The 25700-nt window shown below is 44.2% G+C and overlaps 1 protein-coding gene across 1 annotated transcript in view; it reads right to left on the bottom strand.

Moving 5' to 3' along the window:
- Positions 1-14998, bottom strand: part of TRPM1 (transient receptor potential cation channel subfamily M member 1) — a 115896-nt gene extending 100898 nt beyond the window's left edge. The window contains exon 1 of the mRNA XM_077122326.1: positions 14957-14998. Within this exon, the coding sequence (XP_076978441.1) occupies positions 14957-14998 (42 nt within the window). The remainder of the gene's footprint in view (positions 1-14956) is intronic.
- Positions 14999-25700: the final 10702 nt, after the last annotated feature.

Below are 25700 nucleotides of genomic sequence, written 5' to 3'. Positions count from 1 at the left end.
GTTGTTGGGATTTTGATTGGTATTGCATTGAATCTGTAAATCAATTTAGGTAGGATTGACATCTTAACTATATTTAGTCTTCCAATCCATGAACACGGTATGCCCTTCCATCTATTTAGGTCTTCTGTGATTTCTTTTAGCAGTTTTTTGTAGTTTTCTTTATATAGGTTTTTTGTCTCTTTAGTTAAATTTATTCCTAGGTATTTTATTCTTTTAGTTGCAATTGTGAATGGGATTCGTTTCTTGATTTCCCCCTCAGCTTGTTCCTTACTAGTGTATAGAAATGCTACAGATTTTTGAATGTTGATCTTGTAACCTGCTACTTTGCTGTACTCATTTATTAGCTCTAGTAGTTTTGTTGTGGATTTTTCCGGGTTTTCGACGTATAGTATCATATCGTCTGCAAACAGTGATGGTTTTACTTCTTCCTTTCCAATTTTGATGCCTTGTATTTCTTTTTCTTGTCTAATTGCTCTGGCTAGAACCTCCAACACAATGTTGAATAATAGTGGTGATAGTGGACATCCTTGTCTTGTTCCTGATCTTAGGGGGAATGTTTTCAATTTTTCCCCATTGAGGATGATATTAGCTGTGGGTTTTTCATATATTCCCTCTATCATTTTAAGGAAGTTCCCTTGTATTCCTATCTTTTGAAGTGTTTTCAACAGGAAAGGATGTTGAATCTTGTCGAATGCCTTCTCTGAATCAATTGAGATGATCATGTGATTTTTCTGCTTTGATTTGTTGATATGGTGTATTACATTAATTGATTTTCTTATGTTGAACCATCCTTGCATACCTGGGATGAATCCTACTTGGTCATGATGTATAATTCTTTTAATGTGTTGTTGGATACGATTTGCTAGAATTTTATTGAGGATTTTTGCATCTGTATTCATTAGAGAGATTGGTCTGTAGTTTTCTTTTTTTGTAATATCTTTGCCTGGTTTTGGTATGAGGGTGATGTTGGCTTCATAGAATGAATTAGGTAGTTTTCCCTCCACTTCGATTTTTTTGAAGAGTTTGAAGAGAATTGGTACTAATTCTTTCTGGAACGTTTGGTAGAATTCACATGTGAAGCCATCTGGTCCTGGACTTTTCTTTTTAGGAAGCTTTTGAATGACTAATTCAATTTCTTTACTTGTGATTGGTTTGTTGAGGTCATCTATGTCTTCTTGAGTCAAAGTTGGTTGTTCATGTCTTTCCAGGAACCCGTCCATTTCCTCTAAATTGTTGTATTTATTAGCGTAAAGTTGTTCATAGTATCCTGTTATTACCTCCTTTATTTCTGTGAGGTCAGTAGTTATGTCTCCTCTTCCATTTCTGATCTTATTTATTTGCATCCTCTCTCTTCTTCTTTTTGTCCATCTTGCTAAGGGCCCATCAATCTTATTGATTTTCTCATAGAACCAACTTCTGGCCTTATTAATTTTCTCTATTGTTTTCATGTTTTCAATTTCATTTATTTGTGCTCTAATCTTTGTTATTTCTTTCCTTTTGCTTGCTTTGGGGTTAGCTTGCTGTTCTTTCTCCAGTTCTTCCAAATGGATAGTTAATTCCTGAATTTTTGCCTTTTCTTCTTTTCTGATATAGGCATTTAGAGCAATAAATTTCCCTCTTAGCACTGCCTTTGCTGCGTCCCATAAGTTTTGATATGTTGTGTTTTCATTTTCATTTGCCTCGAGGTATTTGCTAATTTCTCTTGCAATTTCTTCTTTGACCCAGTCGTTGTTTAGGAGTGTGTTGTTGAGCCTCCACGTATTTGTGAATTTTCTGGCACTCTGCCTATTATTGATTTCCAACATCATTCCTTTATGGTCCGAGAAAGTGTTGTGTAAGATTTCAATCTTTTTAAATTTGTTAAGACTTGCTTTGTGACCCAGCATATGGTCTATCTTTGAGAATGATCCATGAGCACTTGAGAAAAAGATGTATCCTGCTGTTGTGGGATGTAATGTCCTATAAATGTCTATTAAGTATAGTTCATTTATAGTAATATTCAGGTTCTCTATATCTTTGTTGATCCTCTGTCTAGATGTTCTGTCCCTTGATGAGAGTGGTGAGTTGAAGTCTCCAACTATTATGGTATATGAGTCTATTTCCCTTTTCAGTGTTTGCAGTATATTCCTCACGTATTTTGGGGCATTCTGATTCGGTGCGTAAATATTTATGATTGTTATGTCTTCTTGTTGAATTGTTCCTTTTATTAGTAGATAGTGTCCTTCTTTGTCTCTTTTAACTGTTTTACATTTGAAGTCTAATTTGTTGGATATTAGTATAGCCACTCCTGCTCTTTTCTGGTTGTTATTTGCATGAAATATCTTTTCCCAACCTTTCACTTTCAACCTATGTTTATCTTTGGGTCTAAGATGTGTTTCCTGTAGACAGCATATAGAAGGATCCTGTTTTTTAATCCATTCTGCCAATCTATGTCTTTTGATTGGGGAATTCAGTCCATTGACATTTAGTGTTATTACTGTTTGGATAATATTTTCCTCTAACATTTTGCCTTTTGTATTATATATATCATATCTGATTTTCCTTCTTTCTACACTCTTTTCCATATCTCTCTCTTCTGTCTTTTCGGTTCTGACTCTAGTGCTCCCTTTAGTATTTCTTGCAGAGCTGGTCTCTTGGTCACAAATTCTTTCAGTGACTTTTTGTCTGAGAATGTTTTAATTTCTCCCTCATTTTTGAAGGATAATTTTGCTGGATATAGGAGTCTTGGTTGGCAGTTTTTCTCTTTTAGTATTTTAAATATATCATCCCACTGTCTTCTAGCTTCCATGGTTTCTGCTGAGAAATCTACACAAAGTCTTATTGGGTTTCCCTTGTATGTAATGGATTGTTTTTCTCTTGCTGCTTTCAAGATCTTCTCTTTCTCTTTAACCTCTGACATTCTAACTAGTAAGTGTCTTGGAGAACGCCTATTTGGGTCTAATCTCTTTGGGGTGCGCTGCACTTCTTGGATCTGTAATTTTAGGTCTTTCATAAGAGTTGGGAAATTTTCAGTGAAAATTTCTTCCATTAGTTTTTCTCCTCCTTTTCCCTTCTCTTCTCCTTCTGGGACACCCACAACACGTATATTTGTGCGGTTCATATTGTCCTTGAGTTCCCTGATACCCTGTTCAAATTTTTCCATTCTTTTCCCGATAGTTTCTGTTTCTTTTTGGAATTCAGATGTTCCATCCTCCAAATCACTAATTCTATCTTCTGTCTCTTTAAATCTATCATTGTAGCTATCCATTATTTTTTCTATGTTTGCTACTTTATCCTTCACTTCCATAAGTTCTGCGATTTGTTTTTTCAGTTTTTCTATTTCTTCTTTATGTTCAGCCCATGTCCTCTTCATGTCCTCCCTCAATTTATCGATTTCATTTTTGAAGAGGTTTTCCATTTCTGTTCGTATATTCAGGATTAGTTGTCTCAGCTCTTGTGTCTCATTTGAGCTATTGGTTTGTTCCTTTGACTGGGCCATATTCTCAATCTTTTGAGCGTGGACAGTTATCTTCTGCTGCTGGCGTCTGGGCATTTATTCAGATTTCTCTTGGTGTTGGACCCAGCAAGTTTGTAATATTTTTCTGTGAAATCTCTGGGTTCTGTTTTTCTTATCCTGCCCAGTAGGTGGCGCTCGTGGCACACGTTTGTCTGCGGGTCCCACCAGTAAAAGGTGCTGTGGGACCTTAAACTTTAGAAAACTCTCGCCGTCCTGGGGGTTCGCTAGCCGAAGCGGCTTGAGCCGGCCCTCGGTCCGAACGCAGGGAGGGTTGCTGGTCGCCGCAGCCAGGGAAAGAGCCCGTCCGAATTTCCTAGTCGGCCCTGGGCAACAAGCGTGGCGGGAGGGCGCCAGCGGCAGCGGCCCGCCCGAGAGAGTGCACGTTCCCCCTCACCCATAGGATTTTAATAGAGACATAGGATAGCAATTTTGAAACTATTTTCTGTGTATTCTAGGACAGAGCAAATAAATCAATAAATTGTGGAAAATGCGAGCTGGGTTTCTCACAGTGAAGGTAGAGAGTTACAGATCTGGAAAATGGAGAAGGTTAGAATAATCCTATAGCTGAAATTGAAGTTATCAATATGAATTCATGGTTTATAATAGAGATACAGAGATATAAAAATAGGGCAGACAATGGTGGCTCAGTGGCAGAGTTCTTGCCTGCCATACTAGAGACCCAGGGTCATTTCCCAGTGCCAGCCCATGCCAAAAAAATAGAAAAAAATTAGATGCAGATACGTGTGCAGAGTTTCTCTGTCTCTCTGCGTGCGCGCACACACACACATACACACATATTGTATTTGTTATCTACTGTTGTGTAATAAATTACCCCAAAACTTAGTAGGTTAAAAGAACAAACTTTTTTTGTCACACAATTCTGTGGTACAGGAATTGGATGTGGGGCTGAGCTGGGTCCTTCTGATGCTGGGTCTCCTAGGAGACTTTAATCAAGCTGTTGGTGGGGGGCTGTGTTCACATCTGAAGGCTCGACTGGGAGGATCTCTTTCCAAGCTCACTTGTGTGGTTGTTGGCAGGGCTTGGTTCCTCACAGGGGTGTCCCAAAACCTCTCTCAGTTCTTTTCCTCATGAGCCTCTCTCTCTGAGGCAGCTGACTTCCATTGGAGGGAGCAAGCTCAAGAGGGCCAGTAGGGCAGAAGTCACTGCCTCTTTATAACCTAATCTTTGAAGGGATATCTCATCACTTTTGTCATAGTCCATTTCTTGGATACACGTCATCAAGTCCAGCCCACACTTATGGGACTACACAGGTCACCTAAGGAGGCAGGGATTGATGTCTACCATAAATGACATACAGGTGTGTCTGCTTACACATACATATATTTCTTAGCTCTCACCATCGGCAGGACCCAGAGACTATAACAGCCCTATCGAAATGGGCACATCTGGTGCCCACAGCTTGGTTTCTAAATACTACTCTCCAATGAAAAGAACCAGGGGTCCTGGATAAATGGCAGGTCTCAACGCCGGGGCAGGGAAACTACAAGATGAGCCTGGAACATCTTGTCCTGCCAGACTTAGTAAGGAAGGGTATACATGAAAACATGTCAAAAGAACACAGAAGCTTCATCGAAGGGGCTCCCGCTGGACCTTATGTGGGATAATTTGAGCATGAAAATAAATGATCACAATAAAGAATTACAACCCTTTGACTGAAATAAAGATCCATGAGTCCACACTGATAGAAATCATAGGTAAAAGTGTAAATAGGGGTGACAGGGTTGGTCTTCTTAGAGTTAGAAAGCCCCCTAAGGAATGGAGAAGGGGTGATAAATCAGAAAACCTTTGTCAAACATCAAGAATCTCTAATGAGTGCTAAAATGAGTGGGTGAAAGTTTGAAGAGTCGCATTATGCTTACATAATCTCAAAGTATCTCCTCATATTTACCAACTGCTAAGGGGGAAATGAGAAACTTTACAGTGGAGAAATCTGGCAAACATCACCAGAAACAAAACAAACATCACCTGTAAGTGAACAAAGTTACCTTTTCAAAGCTCCTGGAAAAAGTGCTCCAGGAAGAAGGTGACATTCTTGCCACTAATGCACAACCTGAATTTAACCTTGAAGGGTCATTAAGACACCCAAATTGAGGGCCATTCTAAAAGGAAACCAACCTAGACTCTTCAAAATTGTCAAGGCCATGAAAGAGGGAAAGAGATACTTCAAAGGAATGTCCCACCCTTGGCCCACCCTATAGGTCCCGCCCTGCACCCCTTCTCCTAGACCCGCACCTCAGTCAGGCCCCACCCCCTAGGCCCCATCCCCCCACCCCACCCCCACTGGGTGGTCCCCTGCCCAGTTTCCAGCTCTGGCTGACTGGTCACCACCCTGGGAGGTGGAAATTTTGAAGCCTGCTCTTGCCACCCCTTCCCCAAGGGCCTAACCCTAACCTTGAGGAATAGTAAACAGTTATCCCTTCCACATTGCAGGCTTAGGGGCGCAGTGGCCCCTCCATATGGAACATCTGAGAGAAACAGTTTTTTTTCAGGGTTTCAGGAAACTCCTTAGCTACTTCTTGATCAGCAGATGCTGCCTCTCCAGTTACTTTTACATTGAGTAGGCTTAATCTTTTTAAAAAATTTTCAAACCAGTGTTTGCTAGCCTGAAAATCCCTGAGGATAGATCCTTCGCCTCCTCTGCTGCTTTTGTAAAACTCCCCCCAAGTTCCCATGTAATTTCTTATGCTGACCTGCGATACAACGAAAGCTCAATTGGGAAAGTTGTGACGTGGAAGGGATAACTGGAGTGGGAATTTAAAGTCTTATTTCGCTTTTGCTTGGCTCTTAAAAGTCCTCACATTGTCCTGTAGTTGTTCCTGGAAGGTGCCCTGCCTTTGGGTAAGAGAACAGGAGGGCGTGTGACTCAGGAAACACGGAGCCCCCACCCCACCCCCAGTGCAGCGATGTGGGAATCAGAGCAGCGCATTCAACCCCAGGCACAACACCTAACCCTCCTGGGCCCCGGGCCCACCTCGCTAAAAGGGGAAAACGCCACCAGCCCTATAGCATATACTAAGACAGGGTGGATGAAAATGTGTGGGGACCAAGGACAGGCTACTTGCTTTTATTAGTAATTCTGTCACAGGTGGGCCTTAAGACGCTTCCTTCATGAGGGGTCTGTGGAGGGGTCTGTGGTCCCTGAGGGGGGCAACAGCCTTGCATTTTGTCCCCCACATTGGGGAAGAGTATTATCAGAGGGTTCAGCCACAGCTCTGACTGTGCCTCTTGGCCAGGGCTGCTCAATCCACTTCTCTGTGCTTCACTGAGAATCCACTTTTCTTTAATGAGAAAGCTAGCATGTGACTAATTCACGGTCTCTGGGAGTGCTTTTGCTTCGGTATTAACTACTAACTTTTTAAAAGTTTTGTTAAGAAGAACGTTCTCAGTTCAATATCCCAAGATACAGCTGTGCCTCCAGAAACGTTCTAGAACCTACCAAGGGTAAACAAGAGGTTCAGGAGGCACCCCTTGCCTGTGGTTCTTTTATGAGAAACAAGACCTACAAATCATGCCCTCATATCAACAGCCTCTGCTCGGATGTCCCCTCTTCAGGGACGCTTCCCTGAAGCCCCATCTGAGATAGCAGCCCCCTGCCCTAACCCATGGCTTTCACCCCTGACAATTCCCCCCCCACCCCCATTTCCATGTTTTTCATAGCATCTCACAGCCCTGACCTCTATCTCTTCCTCCTCTTCCCCTACAAAAAAGTCTGATGTGGCAGCCCTGTTCAGTGCCTACGGGAGAGCTTGGCAGAGAGAGTCCATGCTCCATATTATTAATGTCTAAATGAAGGAGTAACTTCCCTGGAGGGAGCACTGCCAAGACTAGGCACCGCCTAGGCAGCCTAGGGCAGCCTTCTCCCTGAGCCCACGCTTGCCCAGCCAGAGTGCATACAAAGAGCACTGCTGGGGCTGAGCAAAGCCAGGGTTACATTAAAGAGCAGTGGAGTCATCAGTCCTGCAGATCCCAGAGCAACAATGCCTCGACATGAGTGAGACTCTGCCCAGGTCACACACGCTGTTCGTGCAGAGAAGTCCGAGTGTCCTGGAAGGAGGGCAGTGCCTCCTGGGGCTCGTGTACAAACCCTTTAGAACAGTCCACTAAGGGTTAAGAATTGCTCATTTTGTCTGAAATGATAATTTTGAGTGTGTTAGTGCATGATACTAGGAAGGCAGGTGCAGACTGACAGGGCGCCTGCTCTGTCTGGAAGCCCGTCCTCTGTGAATGGGGTGTCTCATGCTGCAGGCAGGAGGCCAGCTCCCTGCCATCACATGCCACCCCTCCCCCAACAGTCTAAGCTTTGATCTTGCCATCTCTGAAAGATCTTTGAGCTGTTTTGAGCCTCAGCTGGGATAACACGTGAACAGTATTTGGGAGGTGCTACATTTAAATAGAAGGTCATGGTCATTATTTTTCTTACAGGATAATGAGAGGTAGTGATGAAAATAGAGGAAGTGTGTCATCAAGGGTTTGATTGGTGATTTAAAAGCTGCCAGGCTATGGGATTTCAGAGAGGGTGAGCACGGGGAGGAAAGAGGTTGAGTTAAGTCTCAAAGGATGGTCTAGATTTGAAAAGGTGGGCAGAAGACATTTGGGGCCAGCATGAGTGGGCGAGGGGAGCAGCACATGCACAGCACTAGGGATGGCTATGAGGCTTGAGAGTGGATGAGGGGATGGGGTGGCTGAAGGGGACGGGTAGTATCAAGGAGTGGATGGGTGGAGGAATGGAGAGGAGAGGGTGGGTTTCTTGCACCGTCACTCCTCTGAGTAGGATTTGGGATGGGAATGTTGAGGGACAGCAGAGAGCCCACCAGGAGACAAGTGCTTTAGTGGGTGTTTCTGTTTCTCTTTGCAAGTGAAGTGCAGCTAGGCTGGGTTGTCAGACAGTCATAATTCGGATGCCTTTTTAGATTGGGGAGGCCTGCCTGAACACTTAAACTGAGACCTGAAAGACCAGAGAGAATTTGAGGCTGAGGGAAGAGCATGTGCAAAGGCTCTGTGGTACCAAGACCACCAGGTATGGTTGCCAAGGAGCCTCAAGAGCATGGCATAACCAGGCACTGGAGAGGCAGGAGGGACATATTCTATAGGGACTTTAAGCCAGTGTCTGGTAAGCAGGAAGGAAGCATGGACATATGGAAAATGGATTATAGGTGGGCAAAGGGGAGAAAGTACACCAGCAAGAAAGCTGGAACAATAGTCTAGGCACAAAAGTATGGAGGCCTAGACCAGTGGACAATGGGGGGAGGGGAGTGAGCTATGTGGTGGAGGTATGAATGGGTCCTAATGCAGGTGAGGATGAAGAAAGGGGACGTCTCCAGGAATGACACCTGGGCTTCTGGCTTGAAGACCTGTGTGACTGGTGGTTCAATTTATGGAGGTGAGGTGGCTTGTGAATGGGTTTGAGGAAGAAAGTCAAGTACTCTGCTTTTGGTATGTTAGGCTCAAGGTGCCCATGGAACAGCCAAGAAGAAGAGTCACATAGGCAATTGCTATATGAGCATATATGCGTTATCTAAAATAATGGAAAGCCCCAAGACTGCTGACCAAGAGATGACACCTAGGAGGGAGAAAGGTGGCCTAGATTGGGAGGAGTAGAGGGAAAGGAGGCAGCAAATGAGGTGGAGGACGGATGTGAAGATGCAGAGGCAGGGAAGGGCCTTCTGCTGTGGACCAAGCATCAATGATGCTTGTGGAGGTTGTAGAGGAAAAGTCAGAAGTGGGCTGAAGAACAAGTGAGAATTGGGTCAGCCATCTCTGGACTTTTTCTTTTAAAGAAGAGAAGAAATATCTACTACAAAATAACAAAGTAACCTCTGTACACTCTGGGTGTGGTTTCCTAGGTACTCATTGTCATATTATTCTTTATACTTTTATGTAAATTTAGAGGGAATGAGGCTGAGGAAGTGAAGGCAGCAAGTCCAAACCCCTATGAGAAGTTTTGTGGGAAGGAGACCTCAGACCTGGTGGATGCTGAAGAGGCATGGAGGGGTTCAAGAAAGAGAATTCATATGAAATTGCAAGTGGCCCTAAATAGCCTAACAATGTTGAAAAGAAGAACAAAACTAGAGGGCTCATACTCCCTGATTTAAAAATATATTGCAAAGCTACAATAATTAAAATAGTGTAGCATTGGCATAAAGATAGACATATGGACCAATGAAACTGAATTGAGAGAGCAGAAATAGACCCATGCATCTATGGACAATTGATAGTCATCAAGGGTGCCACCTACATGCAAAGGGGGAAGAGTAGTATCTTCAACACATGCGCTGGGAAAACTGGGTAGCCACATGAAAAAGAATTTTTTTTTCATACCTCAAACTATATTTAAAAAGTAACTCAGAATGAATCAAGGACCTATCTGTAAGAGCTAAAACCATGAAACTCTTAGAAGGGCAAATCTTCATGACCTGGGATTCAGCAATTGATTGTTAGATATGACACTAAAAGCAAGAGCAAGAAAGGAAACAATCGATAAATTGGACTCCATCAAAATTAAAAACTTTGGTGCATCACAGAGCAATAACAATGAAGTGAAAAGATGACTTACAGAATGGGAGAAAACAGTAGCAAATCATATATCTGATAAAGGCCTAATATCCAGAATATATAAAGAACTCCTAAAACTTAATAACAAAAAGGCAAATAGCCCAATTAAAATATGAGCAAAAGATTTGAGCAGACATTTTTTCAAAGAAGATATACAAATGGCCAAAAAGCACAAGAAAAGATGCTCAACATTATTAGCCATTGGGGAAAGGCAAATCAAAATCACAATGAGATACTATTTCACAGGATGACTACTATTTTAAAAAAAATGGAAAAGAACAAGTGTTGGCAAGAAGCTGAGAAATTGCTAGTGGGCATTTCCACAGTCGAAAAAAGTTTGGCAGCCCCTCAAAAAGTTAAATATAGGATTATATATGACCCAGCAATTCCACTCCTAAGTATATGCCCAAATAAATTGAAAACAGGGACTCAAACAAATGTTTGAAAACATCAATTTTCATAGTAGGATTATCCACAATCACCAAAAGATGGGAGCAACCCAAGAGTCCATCAACTGATGAATGGATAAATACAATGTGGTGTGTACACACAACAGAATATTATTCAGCTGTAAAAAGGAATGAAGTTCTGACACATACAATTACATTGATGAATCTTGAAAACATTAAGTTGAGTGAAATAAGCCAGACACAAAAGGACAAATACTGTGATTCCACATATATGAAAAATCTGGAAAAAGTAAAATTTTCCAGAGGCAGAAAATAGATTAGAAGTTACCAGGGAATGAAGAGAGGTAAGGAGGGAGAGTGGTTGCTTGTTGGTACAGAGGACTTGCAAATTTTAGAAATTTAAAAAAGAGAGAGAGAGAAGGACATTGACAAATTTGACATTGTAGAATGTTTACATACGGATGGTTATGGCCCAGTAATGGGTTGTACAAGAGGGAGGAGAAGGCTGCGGAGGTGGTACCCTTGGGAAGTCTGCGGTTGAGATGAGGTTAAACTGTCAGGAGGAAGGAGTGAGGGTGTGGCTTTGGCTTGGGAAGAGGCAGCAGTGGGAAGTGGCTTCCAAACATGGGAGCTGGTTTACTGCTTGGCCAGTTTCTGTTTACTCAATGGCCTGCTTCCTGGGCCAAAATCAACAGCATAGGTTGGCAATGAAATGACCGATTTTTGAACTAGTTTAGCCTGCAGAAACCTCTCCTTTCGGGTGTTATGTTTAGAGCAGACGTCTCGAACCTCACCCTACGGGCGGCATCTGGCTCACAGACGGGCTTGGTCTGAAGTTTGAGTAAAAAGTAGAATGAACTGCTCTTATCATCAGTTAGGGAGATTATGTATGAAAAAGCTCCATGTCTGGCTTTTCCTGAAAACCCTAAGGATGTGGGAATGTTGGACTGGCATCTCCATACAGCTGCATGTGGCCATGGTTCCCTTGGACCACAAGGACAGTCCCCTTAGAACTGTCCCCACCTAGGACAGCACCTGCAGGCTTGAAGAATCAAACTACCTTGCTCAGCGAAAGTACCACCCAAACTACCCTTATTTGTGTACGCAAGGATTAAAAGGCCGCAATCATTCCTTCCTGGTCCACCTTCCCTGCTCCCTGCAAAAGGAGCAGGCCTGGGTCCAGCAGGCCATTTCTTGGTGGCTTAGCCGAGATTCCCCTCTCTGGCTTCTAAGGGAGACTCCCAGGTCAGACCCAGCCTTGCTTTCAGATCCCAAGGCTGAGGGCCAGCTCTAGCTTAATCCCACACTTGATGGAACCTCAGTTTGCACATCTGTAAAATGAGGGTGAAACGCCCCTTTCAGCTATACTGTAGGCTGGTGTGAAACTCAAATAATTGATGCTTGCAAGAGCACTGAGACCTGATCTGCTGTGCTTTATTGTCATGGTCCCTAGGAAAGTGACAGGACTGGCTTGCAAGAGATGGTAGAGGGTGTCACAGTCATCCTTCTAGACTCACCATGGGTCCCTCTTTCCCAGATCTCTAGCCTGCTTCTATCTCAGGGAACCTCTTCTGTGGATGCTGTCAGATAGTCCCCCAGACTGAATTCCAGAAATAGAGCTGGAACTTTAAACCAAAGGCAGTGACACTTTTCTTTATTTTGCTAAAAATCGAAATATATCACTTACCATAAAATCCACCATTTTAAAGTTTGGGGGTTGGTTAGTATATTCAAAGACTGTATGACTGTTACTGCTGTCTAATTCCAGAACATTTTCATCAACCCTTAAAAATACCTCATACCATTAGCAGTCTTAACCCATTCTCCCCTCCCCCAGTTCCTGGATTTGCCTATTCTGGTCATTTGATATAAATGAAATCATAAAACATATGGTCTTCTGTGACTTTTATTTTTCACTTAGCATGATGCTTTCAATGTTCATCCATACTGTAGCATGTACCAACACTTCATTTCTTTTCATGACTGAATAATGTCCCATTGTATGGATTCATCAATTGATGCACATTGGGTTATTTCCTCTTTTGGGAAATTATGAATATGGACTGCTATGAAGACATTTTTCTATTCAAAGGGAATACTGACTGAGGCTAGGGAAAAAGGGAAGGACATTCATTAATTTGTTAATTTTGTCATTATGGTAGGGGATGCAGAACTTTCCTTTAATTTCTCTATTGATCATATTGTGTTTTTAATTTGCAAAAGAAAAATAAAGCTGATATTTATTTAAATGGAGGAAACAGAAAATATTTCCAGGTGATAAAGGCTGTGCCTGGGTCCGGGGTCTCACATTCTACAGCCCATTCCTACGACCCAGCCTCATGGTTATACCCTTGGTGTATTGCAGTTTCGCTGACATTTTCTATTTCCAATAACCCTGATGCCTGCCATTCTCTAATCTTGGATTTGTGTACATTTTAAGCTGTGACTGCAAATAATGGAGTCATAGGACATGTCTCTGATACTGCTAGCTTTAGTTCACAGTAACAAAAGGATCAGATTTTTTTCCCACACTTGTAGAAAGAAAAATTCATCAGAATTCAACCAATGTATGGGTTTTATAAAAATTGTCCGTTTTTTTTTCAGCAATCTCACTTCTGCATATGAATCCAAAGCAAGCAAAACAGGGTTGCAAACAGATACCTGTACACCAGTGATTATAGCAACGTTATTCACAATACCCCAAAACTGGAAACAGCCCAAGTGCACTGGTTTGAAAGGATGTATGTACCTTAGAAAAGTCATGTTTTAATACTAATCCCATTTTGTAAAGGCAGCCGTTTCTTCTAATCCCTATTCAGTACTGTATGTTTGAAACTATAATTAGATCATCTCCCTGGAGATGTGATTTAATCAAGAGTGGTTGTTAAACTGGATTAGGTAGAGGTATGTCTCCCCCCATTTGGGTGGGTCTTGATTAGTTTCTGAAGTCCCATAAAAGAGGAAACATTTTGGAGAATGAGAGATTCAGAGAGAGCAGAGCAGAATGACGTAGCCATGAGAAGCAGAGTACACCAACCAGTGAACTTTGAAGATGAAGAAGGAAAATGCCTTCAGGGGAGCTTCATGAAACAGGAAGCCAGGAGAAGAAGTTAGCAGATGAAGTCATGTTTGCCATGTGCCCTTCCAGATGAGAGAGGAACCCTGACTGTGTCCGCCATGTGCCTTCTCATTTGAGAGAGAAAACCTGAACTTCATCGGCCTTCTTGAATCAAGGTATCTTTCCCTGGATGCCTCAGATTGGACATTTCTATAGACTTGCTTTAATTGGGACATTTTCTCGGCCTTAGAACTGTAAACTTGCAACTTATTAAATTCCCCTTTTCAAGAGCCATTCCGTTTCTGGTATATTGCATTGCTGACAGCTAGCAAACTAGAACACCAAGCATCTATCAACAAATGGATGGATAAACAAAATGTGGTGCATACCCCCTATAAAATATTCAGTATAAGTAAAAATGAAATTCTGACACAGGATGCCACATGGAACAATCTTACACTCATGAAATAAGCAAGATATGTAAGGACAAAAATTGTGTGATATTCTTTATAAGCAATGGCTAGAAATAGCAAATTTGTAGAGATAGAGAGAAGTTACCAAGAGAGGGGGAGATGGGGTGGGGGATAACCATTTTGGGATATATATATATAAAACATTGTTTAGGTTTTACAGTTGAAATGTGAGTGCATGCCTATTTATTTTCAGAGTTATCATTCTTGGTGCAGCCAGATCGTATAAAGTAATGTCTTAATTACAGGCAGTGCAGGCCAGATTCTGGGAACACTTCTCCCACATGCTGTCTGCCAAACTGACCTCACTGTAATGGATGGGGTAGATGACCTTTGGGTAGAACGCAAGGTGGTCATTAGCTGACCCTGAGCAAGTGCAAATGGCCAATTAAGAGAAAAAAAAAGCAACAAAGCAAAACAAAAACCCAGGAGGGCTGCATTAGAGCACTCCAGATGCTTAATTATACAACTGTCAGCCAGACACAGACGGCAACTGGATTAGGCCACTGAGCCTTCAATATTTGCTCCTCCCTTATTGCCATGGACAGGAAAGACCTCCAGCTCCAGCAGACCCAGAGAAAGATCCCAATCCCAGACTGATGGGCTTGGGATCTTGGAATACAGGCCTTGTGGGTCCAACTCACACAGCCACTTATCTGTGACTGTTCAGTGGAGAAGAAAAAACCAAAGCAGGCTGAGAATTGGAATGTCTGATCCTCCCACTTTCCAGAGAGTTACTTTTATACCAGTCATGCAAGAACATGTGTGCAACACTGGGTCTGAGGAAAGTGGGTGGACTGTCATGGGTTACCTAGAAAGATGGTGGAAAAACTACCTGGAACTTAGCTGAGGGGGTCAGATGGAGGAAGGGAGGGGAGAAGGGAGGAAGAGAAGCTGAGATAAGCTTTTAGCTCCAGCTCTTTCAGCAGAGGCCCTGCAAGGCACATACCTGCTCAAAGCCAGGCATATCTGTTACTATCTGCAGGATCATGTAGAGATAAGTCAGGCCCTTGTGAACATTAGCTGTGCTTTGGACATGTCAGTGACCCTTCCTCTCTACCACAGGGTGGGACCCAGGGGTGGTCCCTGCCCAAGCTTTTGGGGTTGGTGCTCAAGGATGCAGTTTCTCCGGGCTAGAACCTGACCCACACTTACAGACAACTTCTCTTTCCAGTGCCAGAGACCTAGGTGGTGGGTGTCCAGATCAGACTTGCAACTGGTTCTGAGTGGAGTCAGACCTCCTTCTTGTCCCCTCTCCAGGGCCCTGCTCCTGGGTAGAACCTGGCCCAGACACTTGCTGCTGGAGATGGGGACACAAATTTTGTCAGTGTTCCTTAAAACATGACCCCAGGATGGGGTTAAAAGTGCAGATATCAGGGCTCCATGCCAGACCTTAGAATTAGAATCCCAGTTTCTAGAACCTACTTTTGAACAAGCTCCCTTGTGACCCTGATGCACAGTCTGAGATCCAGTGGGCATCCTGCACACAGCTTCCTGTCACTCTGGGCCCTTCCAAGGCAGGCTTCTCAAGGAGCTGCAAAGTCATGGTGCCAGAGTGATGACAAGTCAGAAGAGAGGACTCCAATAGACACTGGGGCAAACTCTGCCTTCTGATCAGAAGTCCCAGTGGGGGAAAGGTGCTTGGAAGCCACTGAGCCAGCATAAGGGCAACTGGGCTCTGCACGCCTTTCTCAAGGGTTGGGCAGGGCCAGTATTAGGGTGAGGCAAGAGAGGCCAAACCTCAGTAACTAGAATAAAGATTTCAATGCAGTATTTAAAAAAAAATCATTCCAAAAAACCATGCTGAGCAAAATATCAGCATTTCAATGCTGTATTTTCAGTAAAGACAGACTGTGGCAATTGGTTTGTCTTTGTGTCTCTCAGTGTTGTGCAATGGGAACCGTCATTTCCAAACAGCTCCCGGTTTCTGGGCCGAATGGCCATTGTGTCCCCTGCTGGGTGAGAATTTGAGGGATGGCGATAATAAGCCAACAATTAGGCAACAGGAGGCTTTATACATGTATGTAGTCATGTCTGTTTTTTTTTTTTCTGTAGCGCTTTTATGAGCCTTTTCTGCTCAGTTCAAAATTTGGAAGCATATTTTTGTAAGTGTGTGTAAAGCATACATTTTTGCCGTGGCACTGAGGATTGGCAGATATTGGTGTTCAATAATTATTTTTAAAGCATCTTAAAGAGTGCCACAAGAGTAATAATTTTGGCTTCCTTGTAAATATCTAGTATCCATCAGGTATGGTGGGTAGACTTTGAATACATGGACTCTAATTCCCTTTTCCAGGGCCGAGGAAGCAGGAGGCCAGGCCAGGCAGATGACAGAGCCAAGTTTCAAGCCCAGGCCTGGCTGCCTGTTCCTGAGGCTGTTCTGGCTCCCTGAGGCCCTGGCAGTGGGAACCACTTTCCTCAAGAACTCGCAATCTTGGACATAGATATTAGTTTGGGTTGTACTGAAGCTTTCACAGCTATGCTGCCAGCAATCCTGAGCAAATGACATCATCATCCACGTGAATTACTTTCCTGGGGCTTTCTGTGGGTGAATGAACAGACGTTACCTGCCGGCTTCTCTTAGATTTGGCCCTTGCTCAGCAGATTGGCACATTTGCAAGGTGGGCTCTGAGGGATGGAGACTCAGGATGGATCAACCCTGAGGAAGAAGCGAGAAGCTGCCATTGGCTGGCACCCTGGAAAGGGCGTGTCTCGGGGCTGGTGGAGGTAATTCCCGGGCAGAGCAGGCTATGGGGAGGGAGTAGGCGTGGAGGAGGGAGGGGTCCAGGGCAGAGGCTCCTAGCCATGGTTGCTTGCTGCCCTGTTGGTCTCGGGCTATGCTGATCTGTGAGATGAGTGGGCAACAGAGAATTCAGGTCGTTATTGGGGCCACTCATAGGTGCCCAATACATCCTACCACACACACCTCAGCTTTTAAAACTTGAGGGGTGGGGGTGTCACATAAAAAAAGTGTATCTTCAAAGCTTCAGTAGAGTTTTTGCAGGCCCAGACCCCCTGGGATAGTTTCAGAGAAGCCCACATTTGGTGTATTAATATTACCATCTGAAGGCCCTTTCCCATAGTGGACAGTGCTGGCCCAGGGGTGCTGAGTGGGCTCTTGGGATGCCCCAGATGGGGCACGCGTCACCATAGAAGTGGGTACAGGAGGAAGCCTTTTTGTGGCTAGGGACCAGCCTTTCTTCAGGAGATTCAAGTAGGGTCTGGTGCAGAGCTCAAAGATGGTCCACTCGACTGTCCTCAGAGTTGCCCTCCTCTAAGGAAGTGAGGATGCTGGCCATAGTGGGGCTCACATCTCCTGAGAGAGCAGCTCCCACCCTCAAATCTACCTCAGATATTGGACTGCAAAGTCCACATGTGTCTTGCCAGCCTTGCTTCCGGATTGCCCCTGGTTCTCTCCATCTAGGACTGTGCCATTCTTACCTCTGAACAGTTCCAGCCAGGCTTACCGAGTGACTGCATGGTTGACCCCATGAGTTAGCTGCTGGGTCACCTTACTTGAGAGGTCTGTATGGTACTGCCTTGTGTCAAAAACATTTCTGATGATGGTGGATGTGTGTTTGGGGCAGGGAGGAGGCCTCTTTTGTGAAAGATTATGCTTAAATTGACCAGAACAGACTGTGGCTCTGAAAAAGGCCTCTTTCCACACCGTTGGCAGCCAATGGGGTATGGAATAACACCACTCAGTCACTTCCAACACTTTTTCTTGGGTAGGTGACAGCAATGAGGTCTCTCAGCTGGACTTTTGAGGGCAGGAGGCTTGACAAAGAGCCCCTGGGGACACCAAAGTAGCGGCCTGGGAGCCAGAGTTGCTGGGCCTTGAAGCTTGAGCCTTGGGAAAGTCCTCTGTTAAGGAGCATCTGGGGAGACTATCCAGAGAGGAGGCTGACATTGGTCAGAGAGCAGATTCTGAAGCTTGTTCTCAGGCTGGTGCCTGAAACAGCTTTCGGCCTGGAATAGCCAATGCTGAAGGTGACCTGACTGCGCTGCATTTACTGAAATGGGCTGGAGCCAGAAGATGGCAACAACCATTTCCAGAATCTTCCTCCAAACCATCTCCTAATTGATTCTTTCCACCCTCACTGCCACTGGGGAGCCCAGCCCCTTGTCAACACCTCATGTCTGGATTTATACCAGTGGCTCTTTTTTTTTTTTTTTTGCTATATAATTATACAATCATTACCAAAGATCAAGGCTACTGGATTACAGTTCAACAATTTCCAGTATTTCCTTCTAACTATTATAATATACTAGAAAGTAAAAAGAGATATCTGTATAAAGAGTCAGTAGTCATAATCATTTGTAAGAACATATTTCTCAATATGCTAAAGTCTAGGGCTGTACTGGCCGACAGGGTGGCCACTGGCCATGTCTGGCCACTAAGCACCAGAAATGTGGCTGGTCCACACGGGGATATGCTGTGAGTGTGAGTATAAGGCAGTAAACCATTGTTCACCATGTCTGAACTTAACCTTGAAAACGAAGTGTTTGGGCAGCGTTTCAAAGACTAGTATAAAAAAAGAACAAACATGGACCACCCCATTAACAAGTTCTTTCTATTGATTCCATGTTGAAGTGATCATACTTTGGATATATTGAGTTAACTAAATTATATTCTACTTATTTAATGTGACTACCATAAAATTTTATATGATGTATGTGGCTCATGTGATATTTTCACTGGTCTAGAATTATATATTAAGCACAGTCAGTAAGGTAGACCACATTGGGTGGGCAGTGAGTGCTAGGAGAGGTGTGCAAAGCAGAACTGTCAGTTGGTACTTCTAAGTCTTCTGTATTACATACTCATATACTACTTTTATAACTATAAAAAAACAAAAAATGGCCCTGTTGTCATGCAGCCCTGTAATCATTAAGTTTATGTGTCAACTTGACTAGGTTATAGCGTCCAATTGTTTGGTCAAGCCAGCTCTGGTCTGATTGTTACTGTGAGAGTATTTCATGGATAAATTAGCATTTGTAGTCAGTTGATTGCATCTATAGCTGACTGCTTCTGTGATCAACAAAGGAGATTGGCCTAACAGTAAAGGGAGTCTACTCATTCAATGAATTGGTGGTCCAAAAGCAAAACTGAGGGTTTCAGCAGTCAGAAAGAAGAATTTCTGCCTCTACTTCAGCCAGCCAGTTTCTCCTGGAGAATTTAACTTCACCTTCATTGGAGTTTCCAGCTCGTGGCCTGCCCTATGGAATTAGGATATGCGAATACCCACAGTCATGTGAGCCAATGCCTCTAATAAATCTATCTATCTATCTATACATCTCTATCTATCTATCTATCTATCTATCTATCTATCTATCTATCTATCTATCTATCTATCTATCTATCCATCCATCCATCATTCCATCCATCCATCTATCTATGTTCCATTGGTTCTGTTTCTCTGGAAAACCCTGACTAATATACTACCTAACCAATGTATTTCCCACCTCACCATATCAGACAAATTTTCCTGCTCAGATGCCTGGTCTCCATAGGGGAGCCATGGAGAGAGATCACCTGTGGACTCTATATTACCTTGACTTCAAGGCCTATCAAGCATGATCAACCCTTGAGGAGAGGACACAGGACAGATATGCTGTGTTGAGGAAGGAGGGGCACTGAGTTTGCCCCATTCATGGAGGTGGCCTGACAGGTTGTGTGTGTGTGTGTTTGTGTGTGTGTGGTTCACAGCAACATGAAGGCCTGGGCCTAGGAGAGGGGAGAGGTCTACTGCTGGAAGCTTGTTTCCTTAAAGTCATCTCTATCATTGTGAATGCATTGGTTTTTCATTTGGGTAGCAGTTGAAGATGCAGTTTTCTGAAAAAACAAAAACAAAAACAAAAAAACCCAGCCAGATTTATTCTAGTAGGTGTTTTCTATGGTGTTCTGGGAAAATGGCTCCTGGGTGATACATGTCTTAGGCACTGGACCAGCTGATTTCCTGGACCCACATGGAGCCTGATGCATGGGACTGTAATTAATTTACTGTTTGCTAAAAGAAGAGGGACTGGACAGGCAGTGGCCTCTGCATAACAGTGCTGGCAATGGGACTCCAGCTACTGTCATTTAAATATAAGTTGTAAAGACATTATATTCCATTTACCTCTAGGTCATGGAAGCCCAAGGGGTGGGTTCCATTATTCCCTTGAGTGAGGGCTTCCATTTTGTCAGGTCCAGAACTTAAACCCAAACCCAAACACACACACACATGCACAAATTGTAGGACATCTTGAAAACATTTTCAACCACAGCAAAAAAGAACTTGCTAAAAATATCTGATGCCCCAGTTGTGGGATTTTAAGTTGTTAGAACATCTGTTTTGCTTTCACGTAGTTCAGAATGAAGATGTCCAGCAACTTAAAATGCCTGAATGGCTTTCCATTTCTTTTACTTATTAATCTTGCAAAGAGAATAAATGAGGTTGCAAAGAGCCAAACCAAACAAAATTCCAACCTTTTCTCAGAAAATAACCAATAACAAATAACAACTACAGCAAACACATTCAACATTAGTTGACATTTCCACTGACATTTTCTGGGGCCTAAAATACATGGCAGAGAGTAGGCAATTGATGCCACAAATATAATTACAAATGTCACGCATTAAAATTACTGCTAAATGGTTTGCAAAATATATGGTGAACGCTACTTAAGACAATCCTTCTCTAAGATTAAGCCTGATTTATTCAAGTCCACCCACAGAGAAAGAGGTCTGCCTGCCTTTTCAATTCCTGCTTAAATACTGAATTCTGACAAAACAAATTCATGTCATTTTTCTTCTCCCTACCTCTCCCACCATTTCAATCTCAGCTCCTATCCCCTGGCCACACAGTTATTGTTCCAGTAAATATTTTCATTCTCCACCCACCCCACCCTTCCTTCTAATTTTTGCTAAAGTTAAAAATAAGATATATTTTCTAACAAAAGTAAAATATTTGTTAGGAAAATTAGAAGGAGGGGGAGGGGAAAATGAGGGAGAAGATGAAGAAATCTACATAGATTTATTATATTAATAGGCATCACCTATTAATGTTCTCATCCCAGGACAGTGACTAGCAGCATTTCAGTGTATTCTCAGGCTTTCTTCTGCAAATAAATTACACATGTGTGTGTGATGAAAAATGGGATCATTCTGCACATATAATTTAGTAATTTGCTTCCCCCCCACTATATTGTGAATATTTCTCTGTGTCATTTTTACAGTTTTCTAAGTCATTTAAAGAGTGACTGCACTATATTCTATCCTATGGATAGATGATGATTTATGGAGCCATTCCTCTAATTTTGAACATTTGGATTGTTCACCGTGTTTCATGGTAGTAAACAATGCTATGATGAGCTTTTTCATGAGTAATTTTTAGCCTACCTTCAGGATTATTTCCTTAAGATTGATCCCTAGACATAGATTTGCTGGGTTTTGGCACATATCACTGAAATGCCTTCCAGAAACCAATTCACGTTCCTACTAGCAATAAGGGGGAATGTTGATTTTCCTTCACTCTCCTGTGTAGTATGAACAATCTTTTCTCTAAGGATTTAGCTAACAGTGAGAATACTAGCTGATAAAGGCATACAGATTGTGATGGTTCGGAGGCTTTATGGACCCCAGAAAAGAATGTTCTTAAACTTAACCCACACTTGTTTGTGTGGACTCATTGTAAGTAGAATCTTTTGGTGAGATGGATCCTAAGTTAAGATGTGAGCTACCTCATTAAGAGTGGGTCTTAATCCTCTTACTGGAGTCCTTTATAACAGGATGAATACAGAGAGAGATCCAGAGAAAAAGACACAGAAACTAAGGGAGACATCCACAGAAACAGAGAGGGTGCCACTGAAACCAGAAGTCAGAAGCAACAAAACCCAAAAGAGAAGGGAAGAGACCAACAGATGCCACCATGTGCCTTTCCATGTGACGGAAGAGTCCGAGATCAGCAACATCCTTTCTTCAAGAAGAAGGTATTGTCTTGATGATGCCTTGATTTAGACATTTTCACTTCTCCACCACTGCAAGCTTATAAGCAAATAAATCTGTATTGCTAAAAGCCAACCCATTTCTGGTATGTTGCATTTCAGCAGCATGGCAGACTAAAACAGGTGTAACCCCTCTAAGAATATCAGCATTTTATAGGGTTCTCAGGAAGATGCACGTTCTTCAAGAAGCAAAGGAACAGAGTAGGAGAAGGACAGGCAGATGAGGCAGAAACCTGGGCTGAGGTTTCTGCTCAAGTCACAAGCATCATCATTCAGAAGTTGGACTCTGAAGGAGGCTGGGCAGTTCTGAGCCATGCTGAGGTTGGCAGGAAGAGGGTTCGTGCCCCTCGGGGAATCTGCTGGGCCTCTGAACAAGATCAAAGTGAACACAGAGCCCACTGGCTTTTCCCACAGAGCTCCAGCCAGTCAGCCTCAGGAGCAAGCGAGAGCCCCACACCTGGGCTTACCTGCCACAGCGATGGTGGAGCTGGAGGGTGCAGCCAGCCTCGCCCAGCTTCCTCCTCCAGCAGAAGCAGGAAGCAGGGTGAGGAGGGCCTCCCCTTTAAGAAGAGAAGCCCACAAGACCAGCATGTGAGCTCTTAGGGCCCGGTTCTCATGATCCCTGTGAGGCAGCGCCCCGTGACCTTGCTCCCAGGCTAGAAAAGGAAACCAGGCCTCCAAGAGCGAGACAGAGGAGCTGGAACAATTTCTTTGAAGTGACACAACCCTCCCCCATCCCCCAGCCAATCCTTCCCCTGCAAAAAATATCGTGGGGGTGTGCATAATTGAGTCAATTGGACATACTCTGTCTCCCAGAATCTTCTCATCAGCCAGTCAGTGCTTGCCCTTGGGAGCTGGGAAAATGCAGCGCATGGCGCCAAGCCTTGCTAATCCTTTTTCAGATCATCTGAACTTGGCCTGAGGTCCACAACTGCAGTGTGAGGCCCACCTGACTCTCATCCCCCTCTGGGTGCTTCTTTCCACCAGCAGCCTGGCGTGACTCGTATCCCCAGGCCCCCTACACAGCCGCAGAGGGTGCTTCTGGACCTGCTGTAGCAATGTGCCCGGGTATACCAGCGCTCAGTGATCTTTCTCAGCCCAGCAGGAAAGGAAACACCCAAATCCTGAAGAGTTCTACTCAGTCCACCGCACCACAGGGTGTTTGGGGCTCCCCCACACACCTGGGAGGCACCTGGGCCCGGGTGCCCTGACAAGGATGCAGACAGAAGGTGGTAGCAAGGGAAGTTAGGGCTGCTTGTACAAATGAGGACACTAAACAACTCGCACAGAAAACACTTGAGATGGAGTTGGACTGGCTCAGGCTGTTATGCTCCCTCCGTGAGGGTCCCGGGGGCACAGCCTGAGGCAGGGATGCCCTACCTTTCCCAGAGCAGCAGCAGGCCATAGGTGCCTGGGAAGACTCTGAGGTCCCTAGTGGACACAGGATAGTGGAAGCAGGCTAGCAGATAGCAGGGTGGGGCTGAGCATGAGGTCTGTCTGCCGGGGCTGAGGTTTGTCCTTGGCTGTCACCAGCAGCTCACAGGTCTGTGCCCATGAGAATTTCTCAATGTTGCCCCAACAGGATAAGCACAGGGAGCTGTAAGTATTGACCCTCTACACGCCCTGCTGGGACACCCAGCCTGGGAGCAGGGGCCAGGCCCACACACAGCCCAGCTGCGATAATTGAATTTCTTATAACCTGGCATCTGGCTTTCAACCGACAGCCTGCACTTGACAAACAATGGACTTTCTCTCAGGATCAGCTCATCTGTTGGGAATTGGGAGCCCCGTCTGCCCAGAGAGCACACTCTCCTGTCACAGGTGACTGGAGGGAGGCTGAAAGTGAGGTACGCTGGCAGTCACAGGGACCTGGGCCCCAGCGGGCCACTGAGCATGAGGAGTGCGGCGCCTTGGAACTAAGATGTACTGTGCGCAAAAAAGACGTACAGGACTGCCAAGAATTACCGAGAAAAAGAATGTAAACCATCCATCACTACTTTGCTTGTTGGTCACATATTGAAATGATATTTTGGATACTTTGGGTTAAGTAAAATATATTACTAAAAATAATTTCGCCTGTTTCTATTTAAAGTGGCTACTAGAAAACGAAGGGGGCTGCCGCTGCGGCTCCCCGTTCCGTTTCTGTTGGACGGCGCTGAACTGGGGGTTGGGAAACAAGCTCGAACCACTTCTCCAGAAGGTCATCCTCTTCCATGAGTGCCACCAGGGCACGGAGGAAACGCGTGAGACACTGTCCGCATGTGAGAACTAAGATGTGTGCGATGGGGAATTTGAGCAGATGCTCTTAGTTCTGAGAAAAAGGATGGGTAAGGTGGATTGAGCCATTATTGCTGTCCTGTGTGGTTTTTGCGCATTAATTCATCCAACCCTCACCCAACCAGAGGTGGAGGTACATGGTGTCATTGGTGCAGAACGGGGAACCCAGGCTCGGAGGGAATAGGTGGTCGGCCACGGCCATGGTCAGCGTGGGGAACTGAGTGAACTGAGCACTCACTTTCGTGGACTTCAGGAGAAGGCAGTGCCATCATTCTGCCTGTATAATGTGCTAATTTGCTCTCCCCCCCACTATATCATGGATATTCTTCTATGTCATTAGACAATTTCTAAGTCTATCCTGTGGACAGGCTATGATTTATGGAACCATCCCTCTAAGTTTGGACATTTGGATTATTCACTTGCATGGTAGTAAGCAATGCGATGATGAACTTTTTTGCATGCAATTTGGGGCATACCTTCAGGATTATTTCCTTAGGATAGTGTTGGGGATTGAACCACATCCCCCACAAAAGCATGTTCAGGTCCCAGCCCCTGGTCCTGTGGGAGTGAATCCATCTGTAAATGGGACCCTAGAAGATGATACTAGTTAAGGTGTGCCCAAACTTAGTGAGAGTGGACCTTAATCCAGTACGGTTGAAGTCCTTATAAACAAAGGAAACTGGACACGGAACAGGAGGCTACAGGAAGCAGCAAGAAGCTGGAAGTCAATGGGACATGGATGAGGAAGGAGAAGATGCAGCCAAGTGCATTGTGATGTGATGGAAAAGCCCAGGAGCCCCAAAGATTACAGGCCAGCCAGAAGATACCCACCTGGGAGGAAGCCAGCCTTCTAGGCTCTGAAACCCTGAGCCAGTAAATTCCTGTTGTTAAGCCAACTCATTGTATGTTATTTGTTTTAGCAACTGGGAAACTAATATGATGGATTCCTCGACTTGGAATTGCCAGGCTTTGGCACGTATTACTGAACTGCCTTCCAGAAACCAATTTGTACTCCCAGAGAGGGAATATTGATTTCCCTATACTACTTTGTGTAGAATAACCAGACCTTTCCTTAGAGTTTTAACTAATAGTTAACAATATTAGCTGATAAAGGCTTAGCCCCTTCTATGAACTTCAGCGTCTTACAAGGTTCTCAGGAAGATGCACGTTTTTCAAGAAGCAAAGGAAAAGAGGTAGAAGGATTGTGCATTGACACATCACCTCTGTGGGCCACTGTGATTCAGTCCGGCTGGGGAACTTCTGAGACTTCAGGGGACGCCCCACAGTACTGTCCCCGTGGAGGCCTGGGAGGCGGGGCATTGCCACCAACTCTGCTCCCAGCTGTGGGATCCATGCAGCCCAGCAAGCCATCCCACTTCCCTGGGCCAGAAGAAGGGGCCGGGGCTGGGAGCAGAGGTCCAGGTTCC

Source organism: Tamandua tetradactyla, chromosome 12 (assembly GCF_023851605.1).
Source record: "Tamandua tetradactyla isolate mTamTet1 chromosome 12, mTamTet1.pri, whole genome shotgun sequence".
NCBI lineage: Eukaryota > Metazoa > Chordata > Mammalia > Pilosa > Myrmecophagidae > Tamandua > Tamandua tetradactyla.
Note: the sequence above shows the minus strand (reverse complement) of the source record. Positions and strands in the feature narration are given on the sequence as shown.